We start from the raw sequence: 23,365 nt of genomic DNA, 5'->3' as shown, positions 1-23,365 counted from the left end.
TATCGATACAAAATGGCTTTTATTTTGCAATAAAGTGAATTCCTACCTTTTCTCTGCTGCTGCCACGTTTACTGAATCCATTATGATTTTCACAGTATCTAGTATCTGTTTAGCTCTGATAGTGTGCTGTTCAAACTTTGTTCTCACTGCTGACTGCGAGATACACTCCTGCGAGGGGCCCAAGCCATAACACATTACTGTAATTCCATCCCAACATTTTCAGGAATTTAAACACAAAAACTTGCTGTATGTAACATTAACCAAAACATAAATAAAGGCAGAAAGTAAATGCATGATAAACACAAGTTAAAATAACAAAGGCTAAAAAAACTACAAGGAATCAAAAGTAAAAAGGGCCATTAACAGCAAGTTCGTATCTTTGTGTAATTTTACACAGTAATGTGCAATGGTTTTTTTGACTATTTTTAAAAATAAATAAATAAGCAGGGTATTGTTTTCAATGTTTAAAGCTTCTCTGTTAAAATTACTAATTTTATCTGATTACCTTTAATCTACTTCTATCTTGATTTTTCTCATGCTTACAACAGATAACCTAATAAAGTTCTTAACTGAGTTATGAATTAGAATTCTACATTTTAAGAAATGAGTTGAATGACATGTTTCAAATAAGGTTATTTATTATAAAGGAATTCTACCAATTAAAACTTGAACAACTTGAAAGATATTCTTTAGCAACAAACAACCTAAATAATATTTTAAATTATTTAAAAAAAAAACGGGGCGCCTGGGCGGCTCAGTGGTTACATGTCTGACTTCGGCTCAGGTCATGATCTCACGGTTTGAGAGTTTGAACTCTGTGTCAGGGTCTGTGCTGACAGCTCAGAGCCTGAGCCTGCTTCAGGTTCTGTGTCTCCCTCTCTCTCTGTCCCTCCCGCTCACTCTCTCTCTCTCTCTCTCAAAAATAAATAATAAGCATTTAAAAAATTTTAAAAGAAAAAGGAAAATATTTACAGCTATTTCAGAGACAATCCCTGTTAATGCCCTTGGTCTACAGTTTGTGTACACAGGTCCCAATGATGCCCTATCTCATTTGTTTCACCTTCAAGCTAATTGTAGCTAATAAATCATTTACTGTACAAATCTGTTTCATGACCAGTGTTTTTTTAAAACAGAATACGTTAGAATGCATCACATATAGTAATGGATACATTTATACTGTAAAATTGTTTCAATTTTGTTTCAATTTCAATGTGCATGCTACTTGTTATTTAAAATATTTACTGTGATTCATCATTAAATGTTAGCAAAATTATCATATTAAAATTGTCCTTTCATTTTTACCTCATAGAAAGTCAAATTCTGTACTGAAATAACATTTAAAAACAACTACGAGAGTTTACAGAGAAAGGCTATCTGGTCTTTGAACCATCAAGAAATGCTTGTCTGGGTCACAGCAGCAATAACTGACATAGATGTTTTGTAGGCAGCCACGTTTATTTTCTGTGAGGAATTTTTCAAAATCTTGTATATATCTCCGTAATTTCCATGAATTCATCTTCTTGAACCTCTTTTTATATGTAACCAGTAGTAAAACTGTAGTAATTACTATCTTCTGTCAAAATAGCTTTCAAACTTTAAAAGGTATTCACTTAATACTCTAGTATTTGTCATCTTGGAATCATTAGTATGTTAAACATTCACTCAATATATTATTTATAACCTATGGTTAGCCTTCACATCTCTGAAGTGATTATCTGTTTCACTAAGACAGAGAACATTTTTAAAATTTCTTTTGCCAGTTTAGGTGTCCTTTTCAGTACTTTGAGATATGAAAAATAAAAGAGATTTACTTCTTTAGCCAAAGGATACATGAGGGTAATTCATTTAGTTAACTGTTTATAAAGCCTTAACTCAAAGCCCATTACTTTCCTTCACCGCATAGCCTAAGTTTTGTTCATGGGTAAGCTTATTTACACATCACTCAACATCACTAATCCTGAATAGATTAGTTGAAGGAAGTTGGGGAGGGGGGGATTTCCCCCTCCCCCCACCCCTGCACCTAGAAAACCCACCAATAACTACACAATATTAAGTGTTTAAAAGTATAAACTGCTTATTTTTAACTGAATCAAAGCTTTTTCTTTAAATAACTGTATCTCATAAATTGACAAACTGCCACAAAAATTTTGATAAAAGCATAAAAATATTTTTAAAAGAAAAAAAGGTTAAAAGAAATTCTATGTTCCTCGATGAAGCAGATCTAGATATCAGCAATGAAGACTCAAAATTTGTAGATGACAGCACAGTATTAGAGCTAGACCAGAAAGAAAATATTTCCAAAAGTTATTAGGCAATATAAAAGTCATTCCTTGATTTGAAAACATATAATCATGAATAAATATAAAGAAAAAAGCAGGAAATCTTCCAATTAAGAAGTATCCTACACTGATGCTCCTCCTGATCAGAAAAATACCAAGCCAACCTGCAAAAGAAATATTCTATTCTGAAGTGTGGGAAATGCTAATTTAAATACAGGGTTTTTCAGTGTATTATTTCTCAGAACCCTTGCTACATTAATATGCTTATGAATCCCCATAGGGAACATATACAGTAAGCAGCAGTTTCCAGACTTACTTTATCAGGAACACTAATTTTCCAAGGAGAAGGTTAAAATACTACACCAAACCAATTTAAATTCTATCTTGTCAGAGTATCCTGTAGATTATCTTAAAACTTATTAAAGATCTGGAACCAAAACAATAATCCTAATATCAGTTAAGATAGTTTTCTAACTTTCTAATAACATCTTAAGAAGCCAGCTGGTAGTCAATTATAATTACACATTTGTAAATATTAATATTTGTCATTAGGACATACAAATTTGTCAAATCCCTGTAACAGACTGCAAATGTTCATAATAATATGCTATTCATCACTCCCAACTTATTATTTTGAAATACTTTTAACTAAGAGGACTACACAAGAAAAAACACTAATAACACACTATGCCTTTCAAGTAAACATTCCAAGTGTTAACAATCAGCCCCATTTGTTTACCTTTCCCCTCTCTCCATATAGATATATGTCTATACATAGAAATACACATGTATTTTTATACGTATTGTTTCTACTCAACAATTTGACTGTTCTTTGCAGACATCACAGCTTTACTACTAAATATATTAACATATGTCCCAAAGAATTGGGTCATTTTCCTATACAACCACAAAATAATTACTGTGTTCAGAACATTATCATTGGGTCAATACTATCAACCTAGCACACGGTCAATTTTCAAATCTTACCAGTTGTCCCAGAAATGTCCTTTACAATAAATTCATTAACATTTTATAAAAGAGTTATTTTATACATACCTCTTTTCTATCTTATAACCAAACTATTAAGAATGGCCAAATATTTGAACAAAGAAATTCAGATGTCTAAATCATCTTTAGAATATACACTTGCTCAAATACAGGTTTAAAACAATAAGAAAACATACTGACAGAATTAACATTGATTTCCTTGATTGATTTTAAGTGGTTTAATTTTCAGGCCTTATTTTACTTGATACTCTAAATAAATGTTCCTAAGGTTTTTTGATACTTTGGAAACAAGGGAATCTCAAAAAGTCTGTGGCAAGAATCAGATTGCTAAAAATGATTAACTTGGTACAATTTTTCTTTCCACAAAAATAATTTTCTAAAGATTTCCAAAAAAAAAAGTGAATTCAAAAACAAAGAGAAAATGTATATAAAAGCCATATTCTGTGACCACAATGCATAGAAACTAAGATATCACCATAAATTAGACGAAAAGAATCAAAACATCTGATTCTTTTTTTTAATTAAAAATTTTTTTTTCTTTTTTTTTTAAATTTTTTTAATGTTTATTTATTTTTGAGACAGAGAGAGACAGAGCATGAACGGGGGAGGGTCAGAGAGAGGGAGACACAGAATCTGAAACAGGCTCCAGGCTCTGAGCTGTCAGCACAGAGCCTGACGCGGGGCTCGAACTCACGGACCATGAGATCGTGACCTGAGTCGAAGTCGGACGCTTAACCGACTGAGCCACCCAGGTGCCCCTCAAAACATCTGATTCTTTTTTTTTTTTTTAATATTTTTTTTTCAACGTTTATTTATTTTTGGGACAGAGAGAGACAGAGCATGAACGGGGGAGGGGCAGAGAGAGAGGGAGACACAGAATCGGAAACAGGCTCCAGGCTCTGAGCCATCAGACCAGAGCCCGACGCGGGGCTCGAACTCACGGACCGCGAGATCGTGACCTGGCTGAAGTCGGACGCTTAACCAACTGCGCCACCCAGGCACCCCAAAACATCTGATTCTTAACAACTCCTGTAATGAATAGGAAATACCAACAAGTATAACTAAAAAAAATCACTAAACAATGAAAACTGGATACTGAAATCCATGGAATACACCCAATGTTACGTCACAAATTCACAGCCCTAAATTCTTTCCTAAAGAACAAAAAGCAAAAAACAATTCCACTTAAAAAAAAAAAAAAAAAGTATAAAAAAAGCAGAAGGAAACTATGGTTAAAGATTAATATAGAACTTAAATAAAAACCAAAAAATGCTGTTTATGAATGGAAAAATTAACCAAGGGCTGGGGCTAGGTTGTTGGAGGATAAAGCAGAGCAGTTAAATCACTGACAAATTAAAGTTAAAATATATACTCATTGGGGCGCCTGGGTGGCTCAGTCTATTAAATGCCTGACTTCTGCTCAGGTCGCAATGTCACAGTTCATGGGTTCGAGCCCATGGCGGCTCTGTGCTGACAGCTCAGAGCCTGGAAACTGCTTTGCATTCTGTCTCTCTCTCTCTCTGCCCCTTCCCTGCTTGTGCTCTCTCTCAAAAATAAACAAATAAATAAATATTTGAAAAAATATATATACATGTGTATGTATCAAAGAATATAAAAGTTTTAAAAATGAACAATTTTATACTACGAAGTTATAAATTCTCAGAAATACACCGATTTATAGAAGTCATAAATTACCAAAATTGATTTAAGAAGTAACAAACGTTAGCTCTGGGAAAAAAGCTGAAAAGAATTGTCAATGTAATCACCAAAAAATGCTTTGGCCACCAAAACAATTTTTTGTCCATCTGATTATTTCTTTAGGTAAGTTCAAATAATTTCTAGCTGATTCTCATATTAAATCTATCATACTTTTAACTGAACAAAAATTTCAAAGTCTAAAGTCTGATGTTCTCTACTTTATGTAAAAGCTCGTGCATAGTTTTTTCATACATAATTTTTATATTCCCAGTGAACCATTGTAACAAACTGCCAAGTTTCTTCTAAAAACATTAAAAAGAAAAATTCCTAGGTCTGTCTGGTTATTCCAATCCCTTGAGGAGCTTTGAATATTTACGGATTCCTAGGTCCATCCTAGCCCCACTGGATCGGTCTCTGGGATAATTCAGTAGTCTGCAGTTCTCTAAGGCACCTAATGTGATTCTCATGATCAGCCAAGGTTTAGGAACTAGTGCTCTACAGCACAGCTTTTATTCTTCTCATTCCCACCTCTTCAAGGAGATATTCTGTCTGGGTAGCAGGAATCAATATGAAAAACATTACAAATGCATAACAGAACAGTATGATTTGAAAGGAGAAATAAATGACATACACACAGAAGAAAGAAAAGGTCAGTAAGACAAAAGAGATAGAACAACAGATCCTCTTCCCAATATTTTCCCCATGGATGAAATAACTGATCTAAAGAGTAAGGAGAGCACTGAATCTCTTGTGAAAGTGAAAGGGAAAGAATATAAACAATGGTCTGAGTGATTGGGACTTCATGTAATCTATAGCTTAGCTTGGGAGGACATATGCTGATAACCCAGGAGCCTCTGATAACTACTGGTGGGCTTTCCTTCTTAAATATTTTGTCTTCATCTACTTAATAGTCTGTCTCCAACTCACCAAATTAAAGATGGGGGATAGTGAGCAAATAAATGTTTAGTTAAAAAAATTCTGCCGAACACGTTCAACATTCACATCCTTACTATTAAAGCTGTTATTACTTATAAGGAAGAATAACTGCAGATGCAAGTTTTTTCAGTTCTGAAGTCTTTGTGTTCATTCATGGGTGAGAAGGGGATATGCAATCTAAGCAGAGCTGGATCAAATAGGGCTAAATAAAAGTTTAGAAGATTAACACCTAAATAAGAGTTTAGAAGATAAACATCTAAAGAACTTTTCAGTCAAATGTAGGATGAGTTTTAATGTCTTTGAATAAAACACCAAAATATTAAGACAGTATCCTTCCTCCCCAATGCTGCAAACGCATTAGTTATGTGCCCCAGGTGTTCCTACCACAGGATTCCTAAGGTACAAGACCTGTATCTTAATGTGACATTAACTACATTCTCTGTCTATAAACTGTATGGTACAGAAGAAAAAAGATGATCTTCACTTTGCTCTATTATCCACCCCAACAGCAATTACATTTATTTAATCTTGCCTCAAATTATTGAATAAAGAGAATTTCACTCATTGCACAACACATACAATATTAGAAAATAGTTTCTCATTTAAATACAAATATATAAGAAAAATAAGAAATTACAATCTTTAGTTTTAAATTCTTACGGATCATCCATTTTGCAGGGACTTCCTTTCTTCAAACTTGTTTCACTTGCTGTGGCAGAAACTATACTAAATAACAGCAAAGGTTATTTGACAAAGATAAACACTAAACACAGAAGGTTATGATCATTCTCCAACCAATGCTAGGGTTTTGTATTAGTCAATACATTTGCAAAATTCCTACCTCAAAAATTTGTTCAAAATTCTGAAACTCCTGTAATCTTGCCTGGAATCCTTCAGCAAGTGCCCCACCTATAATATTTATGTAAAGAGTTTAAAACCTAGTATACAGCAACATTAAGATTTCTAGCATGCTGTTTCAATAACTATACTTGTATTTCGAAAGACAATCCATAATAATACATACCACCTTCTGGCATCCCCTGTGCTTTGTGCTTTCTAGCAGTAAGAACTTCCTTTGCAGAAACAAAGAAGATACGATTCTGTGCCTCCAAAGGATCCACAACTTTAAGCTCCTCCACCAAGAAATGCAGGCATCTTTCCATGTGCTGTCTACGTACCTAGAGAAAACAAGGTACTAAAATAATTCGAGTAATTAAACAACAATATAGCTGACAGCTACAGGCCTATAATACTAAACTCCGTTCATAGTGATATTATAGTAATAGTTTCCATATACTTAACAAATCCAAAAATTCTAATAAATGAAGTTTTAAACTTGCTGACAGATTTTTTCTCTTAAAGATCCTTCCTTGACCATTTAAAATTCTGATGGACCACCAAATATGCAGCCATTACAAAACATATTATAGACAAATATTAACACTTACTGCCACAGGAAAGAGTTCTTATTGTATTAATGATGTATATGACTATACTACAAAAAATGATACGTGTATACATATGTGAAAATTAATAGGTGGCATGCAGGCACAGGTGGCATTTTATTTCTTCCTTATGCTCATTTTCCAAATGTTCTACAATGAAGCTATTAAAGTTTGATATCAGAATATAAGTACAATTAATTTGCTACAATGAAGACATTTTTATTGTGAAATCAGAACACAAATGGTCTCTTTTTCTTAAAAAAAATGAGAAATTTGGGGAGAATGCATCAGATAGGGATTAGAGCTGCAATGTTAGGATTAAGATTAGCACTTGGGTAATTAAAATTAGGACTACGAGGGGCATCTGGCTGGCTCAGTCAGTAGAGCATGCAACACTTGCTCTCAGAGTCATGAATTCAAGCCCCATGGAGGCATAGAGATTACTTAAATAAAACTTTAAAAAAATTAAAAATAAAAAAAAATAGGGCTAAGGGTTAGAAACTAATTAGGGTTTAGTACTAGCCTTTAGCATTGTGGCTACGATAAGAAATCTCTATCTTAAGACTTAATAAAAACTAAGCTAAGGGGCACCTGTGTGGCTCAGTTGGTTTAGTGTCCAACTTCAGCTGAGGTCATGATAGCATAGTTGGTGAGTTCCGAGTCCCATGTTGGGCTCTGTGCTGACAGCTCAGAGCTTGGAGCCTGCTTCAGATTCTGTGTCTCCCTCTCTCTGCCCCTCCCTTGCTCACACTCTGTGTGTGTCTCTCTCAAAAATAAATAAACATTTAAAAAAAATAAGCTAAATAGGAATGGAAAAGAACCTGGGGATATTTCCTAATTCTCTGATTAAATGAAACCCCAATTTGAAAAGAGTATAATCATACAACAGTTAATAAAAGCAGGATATATGGGGCACCTGGATGGCTCAGTCGGTTAAGCACCCGACTTTGGGCTCACAGCATGATCTCACGGTTCGTGAGTTTGAGCCCCGCATCAGGCTCTGTGCTGACAGTGTAGAGCCTGCTTCAGATTCTGTGTCTCCCCTCTCTCTCTATGCCTCCCCTCACCACTCAGCATCCACCCCCCCAAAACACACACTCTCTAAAAATTAAACAAACATGAAACAAAAATAAATAAATAAGGATATAAAGCTTCATATTAAACAAAATTCCAATTCTGGGGGTGGGGGAAAAGAATGAAAGCAAATAATCTAACACGTGAACAGTGATGGGACAGTGTAAATTTTAATTTTTTATGCATTTTCTATTTTTATAAATAAACATAAACTACGATTAAAATCAGAAAAAGAAATATCAAGTAAATTAAATATTTTTTATAGATCACAGACCAAATACCAGATACACTATTGTTTTTAAAAAGGAGTTTCTAGGGGTGCCCGGGTGGCTCAGTGGGTTGAGCATCTGACTTCAGCTCAGGTCATGATCTCACAGCTTGTGGGTTTGAGCCCCGCATCGGGCTCTGTGCTGACAGCTCAGAGCCTGGAGCCCGCTTCAGATTCTGTGGCTCCTCCATCCCTCCCCACTCATGTTTTTTTTTTCTCTCTCTCTCTAAAATAAACATTATAATTTTTTTTTAAAAAGAAAAAAAGCAGTTTCTAAAATCACCACCATGACTAAAATTTAAAACAAAAACAAAAATACCAAGTGTTGGCAAGAATATAAATCACCTGGAACTCTCAAACTGCTTGGGAGTATAAGCTGGTACAAGCACTTTACAAAACTCGGGCTGTGTTTACTGAAACAGCATATTTACATGCAATCCACCGATTCTACTCCTAGATATATACTCACAGATTACTGATCTCTGCAGTAATGACATTTTGAATCAGATAAATCTTTGGTTGGGAGGGGCTGATCTGTGTTACGGGACTTTTAACAGCACCCCTAGCCTCCAGTAGGAGATGCCGGAGATGCCAGTAGCATAGTCCCTGAGCTGTGACAACCAAAAATGTCTTCAGGGGAGCCTGGGTGGCTCAGTCGGTTAAGCGTCCGACTTCAGCTCAGGTCATGACCTCATGGCATGTAAGTCTGAGTCCCACGTCAGGCTCTGTGCCTGTGACAGCTCAGAGCCTGGAACCTGCTTCAGATTCAGTATCTCCCTCTCTCTGCCTCTCCTCTGCTTGTGCTCTCTCTCTCCTTCAAAAGTAAACATTAAAAAAAAAAGTCTTCAGACATGGGCCAAATATTCCCTGGGGATCAAATATGCCCAATCCTTCACACTGAGAACCACTGGTATATATCCAACAGAAATATAAACCTGTGTGCACCAAGAAGACATATATAAGAATGTGCACAGAAGCATTATTCATAACAGCTACATTCAGGAAATTTACCCAAATGGCCATCACTAGCAGAATGAATAAATTTCAAACGTAGTTATTTATAGGCTGAAATATACAGTAATGAAATGCACTTTATGCACAAAGGTATGGACACATATCACAAATGTAACGTTGAGCAGAAGAAAACTGGACACAAAAGTAGATACTATATATGATTCCATTACATAAAGCTGAATAACCAAAAAATTAATCAAGGGCATTAGAAGTCATGGTTAAGTGCTCATCCCTGCTGGAGGATGGAGGGGGTGCATTCTGAAGTGCTGCGAATGTTCTGCTTCTTGAGTTGGACACTTATGATCTGTATACTTTTCTGGTATGTTATACTTTAATAAAAAATTGTAACAAAGTTTCAAGATCTAAAATGATTACATGGTACTTCTATAACAGACTTTTCCTTCAAAGGAAAAATATTATTCTTAATATTCTGGTTTCTATCACGTATCCACTTCAGGGTTTCTATAATTACAGTCTTTTCTCAAGTAAGAGAACAGCTGCTTATGATGCTTTATTATATAAGGTATACTGTTTTCTCAGATAACAGTGTACATTACTATATTTCAAAACTTAAAAAAAATAACTTACATCTTCCATATATTCTGGCTCTGATGCAGAGGCATCCCAACGATTATTCAAAATGAAAATGTTAGGTTTGGAAAGTCGCTCATTTACCTTGTGAAAAAACTGCTTTTCCTATAAAACATCAAATACCAGTGTTATGTTCACTTTTAACAGCTATTTTATATTTACATTTATAACTGAAGCTCTAATCTAAAAGTTTGAACCATTTAGACAACAGTGATTAATGCCCACTGATAAAGGATCCCAAAGCACTCTGAACATTAAGATTCTCAAAGGTGAGAATATTGTAAGAAGGCAAAAGTGAAGATTTTCTGCCCTTGCCATGAGTCTTTTCTGAAATTCAATTTAACAGATATTTATCTGTCTCTACTATTTGCCGAATACAATAGGTACCGCTGGATATAAACATTATATATTTTCAAAAAGCTACCTCAAATCTCTTTTAATGTTTAGACTAAGTAAATTAATAACAATTTAAGACCTGTGTACATCATAATAAACAACAGAGAAAGGTATGTGCCATAAATGCTGCAAATACATGCTATGCTTACACAAAGAAGAAACACCCTATCTAGCTAGAATTAGAAAAAGCTCCATTAAGAAAGTGGTGATAAAGATAAAGAGCTTAAAAGTACTGACAATGGCTTTCTGAAAGATGAGAAGCTGGGAGCAGGAGAACTGTGTGCAAAGAAGAGCATAAACAAAGACGGAGAAGTCAGAATGTACATCAAAGTTTGTTTACCCAAATAATGGAGTTACTCTAACAAAGATTTTAAACATAGATCTGTTTTTTTAATCATCAGACTATAAACTGTCTGTGCTGTCAGAGTAGCCTGGTCTATGTGATAACAGATTATTGGAGGGCACACAACTAACAGTGACAAAACAGAGGTCTGGCTGGTAACACCTAGGTTATAAATGATCTTTGCCCATTTATATACTTTCCAGGAATAACAATTTTAAGAAAATCATACTATAGGTTTGGATATTAGATACCTATAAACTCGAGTTTATTTGGGATGAGTCTGGCTCTAGACATCCTCAAAAATCTGTGAAGTCTGACAGCACTTTAGAATGCATATAGGTAAGCTGGAACCTAGTGTGTACATGGGTAAAGCTGGAAAAGGCTGACAAAACTAAAAATATGAAAAGCCTTGTCTGCCAGACATGAGGGTTGGGGGGCAGTGGTGAGGTGGGAGTGTTAAACATTATTCAAAAGGCTTAAGTCATCATCCTAACAATTCTGGTGCCCATTCCTTCCGAAACTGGCAAATAACCACAATCAATGTCAACAACATACATGTATCACACCTTGAATATAAAGATTTACTAGCAACTAGAGCCATCATGCCCTAGATTCCCAATGATACTCTGGGAACACTCAAGACCACAATCAGCTCTTCAGTCCCATGGAAACACAAACTCCTTTGCTCTCCCTTGATACTAGAGCTTCTTTCGAATCCAGGATCTGGATTTCCCTTACTTTTCAGAATTAACAGACACCATTTCATTTCCTACCATTCAAACATAATAATGATTAAATCCTACCGTGTTCATTAGTGTTGATTCAGAGTTTGCAACCAAAACGAAGACATCAGCATCTAAGCAAAATTTATCAATCCAGCTATCCAGCTCTGTAGTGACATCTGTACCCGGACTAATGGAAATAAGATAAACTTGTATTATATAACAATATTTTTTAAAAAGAAAATGTGATTATAGAAAGAATTCTTTTAACTTTTATAAATTGTTTGAAGTCTAAAAACTATTTCTACCAGTTTTCAGCACAAAGCCTAAGAGATTTACTTTATCATGTATAAGAGAGCATTTGTGGCAAGCTCAGTCTCTGTTTTATAAACTTCTATATTTATTCTGCTGACAAGGAACTCTCAGAGCCTAGCCAATTAACAACAAGTGCTAAAAAATTTTACTTACTAAAGACAACCTTGTAATTTTTGATAAAGCAAGTAACATGGTCACTATTACAATCTTTCAAATCTTTATGCTCTGAAAGGATGAAAAATAAGTACTGAAAAAAAACAGGTAAATAGGTAACAAAAATGAAGGTGCAAGCACCCATGTCCAGTACAGCTCAGTAAATACTTCAGTGCTCGTGAGCATAAAGAATAAAACACCCTCTGCTAGGCATAAGTTTAATATATAATTGATACCATAAAAATTATAACGCAACTGTCCATACACTGGTTTGATGTATCCCTGTAACAAGGTGGCAAGATGACAGGCGGGGGTCATGGATACAGTCTGGTCATGAAATAAAGCAAAATTAAAAGCTCATCACCAGAACCAATATGGTTTCCAGAGAATGCTAAAATTTTAACTGAAGAAAACAAAAGAGCATACCAAAACTTTAAAAAAATCATTTAACTACCTTTTTTGGTAGGACATTGCTTAGATATACATTATCATTTTACTAAACACCAATGTAGCAAAAACACATAGTAAATGAAGACTAATCAGCAGAGTTGAAAAAAAATTCCCAAAGTACTTAATTCTTGAACCATGAAAAGTTATGTGAACTGTCCAGGAAAGTTATTTTGGGAAACTTGGTCTCAAGAATGAATTTATTACTAGTTAAAAACTTTACCTATCAGAGTTATCTTTATCTCTCTAGTTATTTAGAATTAGACAGTCTGCAAGGTCCAGCTATTTATCCAAACTAGTCAATATAGAGGGGGAAAACAAAGTGGCTATCCTTGAAATTTCTTGTAATAGAATTAGACTGGGAAACTGGCACTTTATGTAACCAATAAAAAACAAAACCAACACCTTATGTGTTCTTTAACAATCTAGCAAATGAGCAGCAATTGAGCACTTAAATTTTTATGTGTTACATGCTAAAACAAGCAGTATTATTCTATTAAATGAATCTTTAAAGGAAAAAACCAATTCATATGTATGTAATTTTACCTGTCCACTAAAACCAGGTCATCTCTCAAGAGGGCACATTTTGCCTTTGGCCAAAATACATGCACAAGACAGCCAGCTTTCAAGTCTTTATCCATATGAAGGGCATGGGCCAGCTGATTAACTGTCTAAAGTAGAAGGGAAAGAAAATACAAAACTGTGCTTATAATAAAATTCAATAAAAAACACTATGATTTGGGGGGTTCACTTTTGCAAAACATGTATAAAAAGCAGAAGTTTAAGTAACTTGAAATAAAACCATCTCAGCAATCTCGAGAAAATGAGTTTTAGAATTACCAAGTAGAAAAAAAATGGTACCCTTGAAACAGTTTACTCATATCATTCTGCACAAATAATCAGAGCTGGTAACATTCTAAATGTCCAACAAATGATCTCTGGCAATGGAATCCTATGCAACTCTTGAAGCTGATATTATATATATGAAAACAAATTCACAATATATTAAGAGAAGTCAAAATAGCACATATGAAACCATTTTGTTTACAAAATACTAAGAAACACACATTTAACTCTATACCAAAGGCAAGGACTTCCACTGGTTTTGGGAAGCATGTGAGTTTTGGAAATACCATTAGTATTTTCTGTCTCTTCTAAAATGTATTGCCTTTTTTTTTTAATTGTTTTTTTTAATGTTAACTTATTCTTGAGAGAGACAGAGACAGAGTGTGAGTGGAGGAGGAGCAGAGGGACACAGAATCTGAAGCAGGCTCCAGGCTCTGAGGTCAGCACAGAGCCCTGTGGGGCTTGAACTCACAAGCCATGAGTGACCTGAGCTGAAGTCGGATGCTTAATCAACTGAGCCACCCAGGCGCCCCTAAAATGTACTGCTTAATAAGGGGTGAAAATAGAAGAAACATCATTATTAACAAAAGTTTAAAAACACCAGAGTAATAATAAGACCAAAGTGAGGCACCTGGGTGGGTCAATCAGTTAAGCATCTGGCTCTCGGGTTTTGGCTTAGGTTATGATCTCACGGTTTGTGGGTTCGAGCCTCACACTGGGCTCTGCGCTGATAGCGTGGAGCCTGCTTCAGATTTTCTCTCCCTCTCTCTCTTTACCCGTCCCTGGCTCTCTCTCAAAATAAACTTAAAAAGAAAAAACACCCAAAGCAATATGAGAAGTTCAATACACATTCTTTTAATAAAGTATTTTTCTCACCAGGCAGTCACTTACTCACATAAGCATGTTTAACATCAATGACTATACCTTCTCTTTCCATTTAAACTCACTAAAATATTTCTATTTCTCAAGATAACTTCTGAAATATACTAATTTGTTAATGTGTTACTTTAGTATCTTTCATGTGTACACGTTAAATACACAATAAATACAAAGAGCTTAATATAAAATTAATATTCAAGGGGCGACTGGGTGGCTCAGCCAGTTGAGCACCCAACTCCTGATTTCCGCTCAGGTCATGATCTCATGGTTTGTGGGATCGAGCCCTGTGTCAGGCTCTGCACTGACAGCGAGGAACCTGCTTGGGATTTTCCCTCCCCCTCTCCCTCTACCCCTCCTACACTTCCATGGTCTCATTCTCTCTCTCAAATAAATAAACATTAAAAAAAATTTTTTTGTTTTCCATTAAAAACACCAGGGCACCTGGGTGGCTCAGTCAGTTAAGCATCTGACTTCAGCTCAGATCATGATCTCATGGTCCATGGGTTTGAGCCTCAAGTCAAGCTCTGTGTTGACAGCTCAGAGTCTGGAGCCTGCTTCTAATTCTGTGTCTCCCTCTCTCTCTCTCTCTGCTCTCCCCTGCCCATGCGCACTCTCTCTAAAATAAACATTAAAAAAAATTTTAAGTAAAATTAATATTCAAGGAAAGGGCACCAGCACACATATCTTTACAATTAATCTGTGCTTTGTATCCAATTTTAAAGGGAAACATCTATTTTCAAATGGGCACAATAGTCCTGATCAGGGTTGAAGTGAATCTTCACAGTGACAATGTTAGCTAGGTTTTAGTTTTGTTTGCTTTCATCAACTTTTTGATAGAATTATAAATGTGTACCAATGTCTTGATGCCTGGTCTATAAAATTAAGATAATAAAAAGCACCTATCTGATATAGTTGTGGTATGACTGGAGTTACTGCAGGTATTTAGAATAGTGTTTGGTACTTAGCAAGTGTGCAATAAAGCATTAGCTGTAATTAGTGCATTTCTTTTACTTTTTTTTAATGCTTATTTATTTTTGAGAGAGAGAGAGAGAGAGAGAGGAAATCTGAAGTAGGCTCCAGGCTCTGGGCCGTCAGCAGAGAGCCTGACGCAGGACTTGAACCCACAAGCTGTAAGATCATGACCTGAGCTGAAGTCCGACACAGGTGCGTGCCCCAGGCATTTCTTTTACTAAGGAAAACTATTACAGCATGAAACTCAAAGTCTATACTTTAACACAGGCCACTGCTTGAGGTGAACAAATTTAAATTTTGGAGTAGGGGAGAGGAGGAAAAGAGTATGAAGGATTGGAAGTAGAGAGCACAGACCAAGAAATAGGAGGTAACTACTTTAAGGATCTAAAGCCACAGGTAGTTTGAATTTTGATTTGGTAAAAACTTGATCACAAAATAAATGATTCCTTCATTTATATGGGTTAAAAGTTTGAAAATATTTTCAGAGGGGTGCCTGGGTGGCTCAGTCAGTTAAGCATCTGACTTTGGCTCAGGTCATGATCTCACAGCTTTTGAGTTCAAGCCCCACATCAGGTTCTGTGCTGATAGTATGGAGCCTGCTTCAGACTCTCTGTCTCTCTCTCTCTCAAAAATAAATAAAAAATAAAACATTAAAAAAAATTTTCACAAACATCACCTCCTTTATTCCTTCTAACTAATCTGAAGAGTATTACACAGATGAAGTTACCTAAAGCTAGCTCAAACAACTCACAGAACAAGAACTAGACCGATGAATTCAACTCAGTTTTGCAAAAATTAAAACAGCATGGATCTTTAAACACTGAACTTTTGCGCTTGTGGAAGAGATCTTAAGACACAAGTGGATGGGGCACCTGGGTGGCTCAGTCAGTTAAGTGGCCGACTTCCGCTCAGGTCATGATCTCGCGGTCTGTGAGTTTGAGCCCCGCGTCAGGCTCTGTGCTGACAGCTCAGAGCCTGGAGCCTGTTTCAGATTCTGTGTCTCCCTCTCTCTGACCCTCCCCTGTTCATGCTCTGTCTCTCCCTGTCTCAAAAATAAATAAACGTTAAAAAAAAAAAAAGAAAGTGATCATAGTGAGAAACACTTTTTTCTTTCGGCTGAAGGAACTTAGTGGCACTGAACTCCTTAAGAAATTTGTTAAAAAAGGGGCACCTGAGTGGCTCAGTAGGTTAAACATGTTTTTTTAATTTATTTAAAAAAAATTTTTTTTAATGTTTTATTTATTTTTGAGACAGAGACAGACAGCATGAGCAGGGGAGGGGCAGAGAGAGAGGGAGGCACAGAATCCGAAGCAGGCTCCAGAGCTGCTTTAGTACAGAGCCTGACGTGGGGCTTGAACTCACAAACAGCAAGATCATGACCTGAGCCAAAGTCGGACGCTCAACCGACTGAGCCACCCAGGCGTCCCTTTTTTTTTTTAATGTTTATTTATTTTGAGAGAGAGTAGGCGAGGGGAGGGGCAGAGAGAGATGGAGAGAGAGAATCCCAAGCAGGCTTAACATTAAGAGGATGGAGCCTGATGTGGGCATGATCCCAGAGACTGAGATCATGACCTGAGCCAAAATCAAGAGTCGGATCTTTAACTGACTGAGCCACTCAGGCACCCCATGCATCCAACTCTTGATCTCAGCTCAGGTCTTGAGATCAGGGTCGTGAGTTCAAGCCCTATGTTGGGCTCCATGTAAGGCATGGAGTCTACTTAAGAAATTTATGAAAAGTAGGGAATTGTCACTGACCCTTATCTGATAAAACTATTACATTTATTCACGAATGTGCTTATTAATACTCCAAAGATAAAACAGTTTCTAAAGACACAGACATGCATCAAACACATGCCAAGGCCCAATTTTTTAAACAAAGTTTTCTTTTAAAAGATGAGAGTAGATGAGATTAAACAGCAACAATACACTTCAATAATGTTATTTTCAGAACATTATTTTTAAAATGTAATAAACTTTTAACTCTAGTTTACTTTAAGGACATATTTTATTTTTCTAATAATTTAGCTCTGAAGCAAAGGAATTTTAGAGAATTCAAAATATTAGTGATGGCTTTAAAAGCTATGAATTAAAACATCAGTAGTTCTTCCATCTCTAGCAATGCAGACATCCTACAAAAAAATTTTTAAAAAGAACAAGTTAAGGGCATTATTTCAGGTACATTATGTTGCTAACAGTCAAAATATTATACCTTCACGCTCTTTTTTTCATCTGATCCTTCTGTCATAAGATAGGCTTTATCTCCATCAGTTCCTTCAACACTCAGGAAGCAATTGGTTGTATGGCCAATCCCACTAGGGAGGACTTTATCCCACAACATTGCATTGATAACAGAGCTCTTCCCACTGCTCGTCCTGAAGAATGAATATATAAAATCATGAAGACAAAATAGAACAGTAAAAACTTCAGAGAATAAATGAGAAGAAATACTTTAGACGCAGCAGTCAGGAAAGGTTTCTGAGGTTATAACATTTAGGAAAGGTTTGAAAACTGAGAAAGAGCCAGACATAGATAAAACAAGGCAAAGGGAATTCTAGGTACAGGAAATCCCAAGTGCTAAAAAAAAGCCCCAAGATGGATTTAAAAGGCCTATAAGTTAGTTTAGTGAGTAAATAAATGCTTCTGTTGATACATAGCACATGATATTGGAGCAAACAAGTATGGGCCTAGTCATTTGTTTTTGTATCCCTAGTGCCTCATACAGTGCATGGCACAAAGGAAGTTAACAAATGATTCCTAAATGAACATATAAGCTGTGGCAGAGATCACACCGTCATTCTCAACAGTTATGTTAACAAATAACTCTTCCTACTCTCCCCCTCTCTGGGAATCGTGGGGCTGAGAATTCTTTCAGAAGACATACCTGGTAATAAGAGAACTTTTAAAAAGTCAAAAATTATGCATATCATTAACCCGTATTTCTATGCTTAGGACTTGGCTAAGAATCCAATTCTTAGAGATGAGCATCCTTAAAAAATAAAAATATGACCTCCATAAAGCCTTTTATACCAAGAACTAAAATGAACAAATTCTTTTAGATGCTAATAGCTTTAGCATTTAACACAAGGAGAAACTCTTACAGGGAGAAGGGGGAGAACCATCCCTTGCTGAAACATCAGAAACAAAGTTGTGGATAGGACTTAGAAAACCTGATTTCTGGAAACTACCCTTGAGAGAAATAATAAAGGATTACCTGCCAAAAAATGCCACTTTCATATGCCTCCGAGACAGCACCTCACCAATGATGGAAAGCTTGTTTTTATAACCCTGTATTTCTATCAGATCATCCTCAGTAGCTATTTGATCAAGTTCTGGATTCTTGTATGTTGCTACAAAATTGAAATGGTGTTAGAAAAAGTGGTAAAGATGAACATTAAGTGAATTATACAAAGGAATAGCTAAGATATGCATATATTTTGGCTTTGCTCTGTATTAATGTGGCCATTTAAAAAGTAAAAATGCCATACTATCTGAATATTTGGCAAAAGGTGAATACTTTATTGCAACAGGTCATAAGAATCCTGCCCAAAAAAGCTTCAAAATTATTAAAAATTATAGGGGCCCAGTCCAAAGGGTATTTATTATTCACCTAAGTCTCAAAAATACAAGATACTCATCTGAGACAGGGACACCTGGGCGGCTCAATCGGTTAAGCATCTGATTTTAGTTCAGGTCATGATCTCATGGTTCATGGGGTCGAGCCTCCTTGGGGTTCTCTCATTCCCCTTCCCTCTCTGCCCCTCACCCACTTACACGCACGCTGTCACTCAAAATGACTAAACTAAAAAAACAAAAACAAAAATACCCATCTAAGACAAAAATGTTTTTCTGAACAGAGAAATTAGAACCTAATTATCTACCTATTATTGTTCCATCCTGACTAAAGGGAAAAGAGGGATCCACATACTAAGAAATAGCGAGGTTTGTGAATGGCCACCCCTATAAAATAAAGATATGGTTCAAGTGGGTCTCCAAGCTAGGTAAGACATCGCTACCTTAAAACTTCTTGTCTTCTCAGAGGAATGGAGCAAAACAGCTCATTTAACATAAAAAGAGAATTACCAACTATATCCTACTCCAGTCAGGCTAGAGGTAACTGCTCATCCCAGACATAACCTCTTGTCCTCCAAGGATGGGGGTGGGTGGAAAAACTTGGGTTTGAAAAGCAGAAGCCTTTTAGTTTTGTTTATATTTCAGGAACATACACTTTTACATTTACATATATATTTTAAGTGGTTACTACAGTATCCATTACAGACAGTTTTCTATTTTTTATCTTTTTTTATTGAAGTATAGTTGACTTACAATGTTGTATTAACTTCACCCCAGTGAACTGACAACTTACATTTTCATTATCTCATTTTAAAGGTAAAAACATGGAGATTCGTTTGGCTGTCTGGTACTAATGAGACACACACACACTGACACAGCTTGCCCAGTGCTCATGTAATTAAACTCCAGCTTTTACAAATCTCATCATCCTTTTCAAGCACATTAGTAAAATATATGCAGTTAGGTGAATAAAGATGAGACTGGCTTAAGTATCATTACATTCACCTTGTTTTTCATGTTATTCTTTCTCTTCTATGTTCTTCCTAATTTATCTTTTTGTCTCTTTTTTGCAAGAGATTTTCTGTGAGATTGTAAAAGCAGTAAAATTGAACTCGGACTATAAAGCTGTCGTTCACTAGTTCCTAGTATTATGCTCAATCTGTAATGGGTTCAATACATAGAAGATATTGCATTTAATTTCACTTCCCATCAACTTTGTTTTGCTGACCTACCAACTTTTTAAAAACAATTTAAAAGTCACTGTGCCAGCTCAAATTCTTTCAAAACTGGAAACATCCCTGTCTCATTCAACAAAACTTGAATTGTGTCAGGTTTGGTGATAAGGACGCAATAATAAGGCATGATCCCTATCCTCAAGCTAAAAATCTGGTGAGGGAGGGTTAGGAGGGACAAGGACAAAGTTTGATTTTACCAACCCACCAAATGTTTCCTCCCAGTCACTGGAGAAGTTTATAAAATCCCTCTCTTTTCATTGTACCGTTGATGGTCATGTAATCTTAGGAACCGGAAAATATTTCAACAGTTCTCTCCAAAGCAGTATTCCCTAACAAGACATTCCTCACCAACCTTGAACAGTGACACTCAAAGAAGATTTCTTCTGCCCTTTCCCCACCGAATTCCTGCCTCATTTGAGAAGATAAGATAGTTCTGAGATCTAGGCTGACAGCTGACTTGGGGAAAAGAGAGGAATAATAGCTTAAATGTGGGCTGCCTGACTTTTAAGTCTGGGCATTTACTAGCTAGGTGCTCTTGGGCAAGTTGCTTAAATTTTCTGTGTCTTGGTTTCTTCATCTTTAAAACAATTATAATTAAAATCTGTTCCAGTGTTGATATTTAATGCATTATTGATATAATAAAGTGCTTAGAATAGTACCTCACATGCAAGCACTTATTTCTTAAGTTGTTATTAATAACATTTAATCTTCCTCTTATGGAGGGCAAAAATGGGTTTTGTTATGGCATCTCTCCTAGATTATAACACAATGCCTTATATATGCGTTCTGTAACTAAGGGTGAAAAGGATAAAACACCTAATTTTCTTAAAAAAAATTTTTTTTGTTTTTAATGTTTATTTTTGAGAGAGAGAGAGACAGAGCATGAGCGGGGGAGGGGCAGAGAGAGAGGGAGACACAGAATCCAAAGCAGGCTCCAGGTTCTGAGCTGTCAGCACAGAGTCCAACGCAGGGCTTGAACCGACAAACAATGAGATCATGACATGAGCCGAAATGGAGCGCTTAACCAACTGAGCCACCCAAGTGCCCCACCTTCATATTTTTCATATATTCTCAACAGTAGTATTTAAAAAACTTAGAGAAACTAACCTTCAACAAAATGGGATCCTTCAGTAACAAACTCCAGTAATTGGTCAAAGATTGCAGTAATTGCCTTCTTAGCCAGCACAAAGTGCTTCAGTGGAGAAGCAGTTTCCGCCATTATGTTACTGGGGAAAGAAAATAAAAGTTAGAAAGGACAAATTAAACTATACGATAAAGACATGCAAGTGAATGACACCTTCCTGCCACATTAATTCCCCAGTAAAATAAACTGCCAAAATACTTTGAGATAATTTTATTTTGGGGAGAAGTGTTTTAAACTTGTGATACTCCACCAAAATAAGTTAACTCTATTGGACAAAACCTTGGTTGCCAATTTCTACTTTATTTCCCTTTGGTGAAGATGAAACTAATTGTGGCTAAATTGTGACTACTCCCGACTCTTAGGCACATCAAGGCACAGGGTTAGCAAGAAGGAGCAAGTTCACAAACAACAAGTTTCTCAACCTGAAGCTCTAGAGGGTGGAGGTGGATACAGAATGAAGAAATAAAATTCCAAGATAATGTAATACTGCCACTTAAAAAAAAAAAAAAAACAAAACTCTCATCACAACAAATAAACGCGACCATTAACGTTTCCAGCTAAAGTACCAAGAACTTCAAGGAATTTAAGTTCAAAATTTTTTTTCTGGCAACTTCTCACGAAAAAGACTAAACAAAAACGATTACACGCCAGTCTTTTCCTGCTGTGTATGCGTGTGGAATGAAACGGAGTGGCCATGAAAAAAGAGCTGAGCCTTCCAGAGGGTCAGGAAATGACTGAGTGAAGGAGCTGCGTGGGAAAACCGGGGTGAGGGCAACGAGCCGGTTCAGTCGGGTGTGAACACCTACCTTGGGGAAAGGCCTTCCACACCGGGCGCTGGAGCCCCGCTCACAGAGCTAAGGGCCGGACCTCACCGCTGTCCCGCGTGCGCCAGCCCCGGACCGGGTTCCCCAGCCCCCGGGCTTCAGGCCCGAGCCTCGCGGGCTCCGCCGGCCCGACACGGCCGATGGCCCCGTTGGCAGACCTGCCGGCTAGCTGCTTTCACGCAGAACCGCGGCGGCGCCTCGTCACACAGCGCCCGCGCGACTCTCCGCCCCCTGTCCCTGGCCTCACGAAGGTTACCCAAAGCGAAGTGAAGCGGCCGGCGGCCGAGGCAGGAAGCACTCACACTGTCCCGGCTCCGGCTTGTCACCCGCCAACCGCAGACCAGCCTCAGCCCCTAGGCCTCCTCAGCCTCCCTAGAGGGGTTGGGAGGCGGAGAAGAGGTAGGAGGGGTGCCAGCCCTTAGGCCTCCTCAGCCTCCGTAGAGGGGCTGGGAGGCGGAGAAGGGGTAGGAGGGGTGCCAAAAGGGCGGTCACTTCCGGTCTCTTGTCCTCCCCTATTTTGTTTGGTTCCGTGGCCGGAAGTGCATCTACGCTGAGCGCCATTTTTGTTAAGGGCAGAAGGCAGGGCTTGTTGAGGTTAAGGAATGCTACCGGAATTGTTTTCCATTTCCCCCGTATTTCTGCCTTCCGTCTCTTCTCCCTTCAAAGTCTTCAAAGCTCTGTCTAGTTTAGGCGTGGGTGGCTTCTAGCGTAGCGAGGGAGAGCTAAAAGGAGTTGGGGTGAAGTGGGATGACGTGGGGTTAGGACTGCCAGATGAGGGATTCCTGCTTGCTGTACTAGCCGCAATAAAGGAAAACCTTTTCACCACTTCACTACTCTCTTCTGTTGTGTAATTGCTTTCTGGGCTGGGAGTACAGCTGTGTTGTGTGTGTGTGTGTGTGTGTGTGTGTGTTCAATTACTTTCGAGGTGAGACTTAGGAAACTGATGTATTGGTGACTAGTGCTTCTCAAACTTTATACTTAAGAATCACCTGGGGATCTTGTTAAACTGCACATTCTGATTCTTTGGGTCAGAGATGAGGCCTGAGAACATGCATTTCTAACATCCTTGGATGCTGCTGGTCTGTACATAGCTGAACAGATGTCCTGGAGATTTCTTTCCAGAATTAGTGAGATGCAGTTTTGCAAGTGAAGCCACTTCACCTTTCTGAACCTCAGGCACTTCACCTGTAAAACTGGAGTACTAAT

General features: G+C 37.2%; 1 protein-coding gene across 2 annotated transcripts in view; it reads right to left on the bottom strand.

Moving 5' to 3' along the window:
- MFN1 (mitofusin 1) overlaps nt 1-22,623 on the bottom strand; it is a 33,723-nt gene extending 11,100 nt beyond the window's left edge. The window contains exons 1-10 of one of the 2 annotated variants that reach the window (XM_047874487.1): nt 22,142-22,623; nt 21,299-21,417; nt 18,598-18,733; nt 17,596-17,758; nt 13,236-13,360; nt 11,856-11,964; nt 10,311-10,418; nt 6,946-7,099; nt 6,763-6,830; nt 47-168 (exon numbers count right to left, since the gene is read on the bottom strand). In XM_047874487.1, the coding sequence (XP_047730443.1) occupies nt 47-168; nt 6,763-6,830; nt 6,946-7,099; nt 10,311-10,418; nt 11,856-11,964; nt 13,236-13,360; nt 17,596-17,758; nt 18,598-18,733; nt 21,299-21,410 (1,097 nt within the window). In that variant the 5' untranslated portion in view covers nt 21,411-21,417; nt 22,142-22,623. The remainder of the gene's footprint in view (nt 1-46; nt 169-6,762; nt 6,831-6,945; nt 7,100-10,310; nt 10,419-11,855; nt 11,965-13,235; nt 13,361-17,595; nt 17,759-18,597; nt 18,734-21,298; nt 21,418-22,141) is intronic. The other variant, XM_047874486.1, reaches the window with a different exon arrangement.
- Nucleotides 22,624-23,365: the final 742 nt, after the last annotated feature.

Source organism: Prionailurus viverrinus, chromosome C2 (assembly GCF_022837055.1).
Source record: "Prionailurus viverrinus isolate Anna chromosome C2, UM_Priviv_1.0, whole genome shotgun sequence".
NCBI lineage: Eukaryota > Metazoa > Chordata > Mammalia > Carnivora > Felidae > Prionailurus > Prionailurus viverrinus.
Note: the sequence above shows the minus strand (reverse complement) of the source record. Positions and strands in the feature narration are given on the sequence as shown.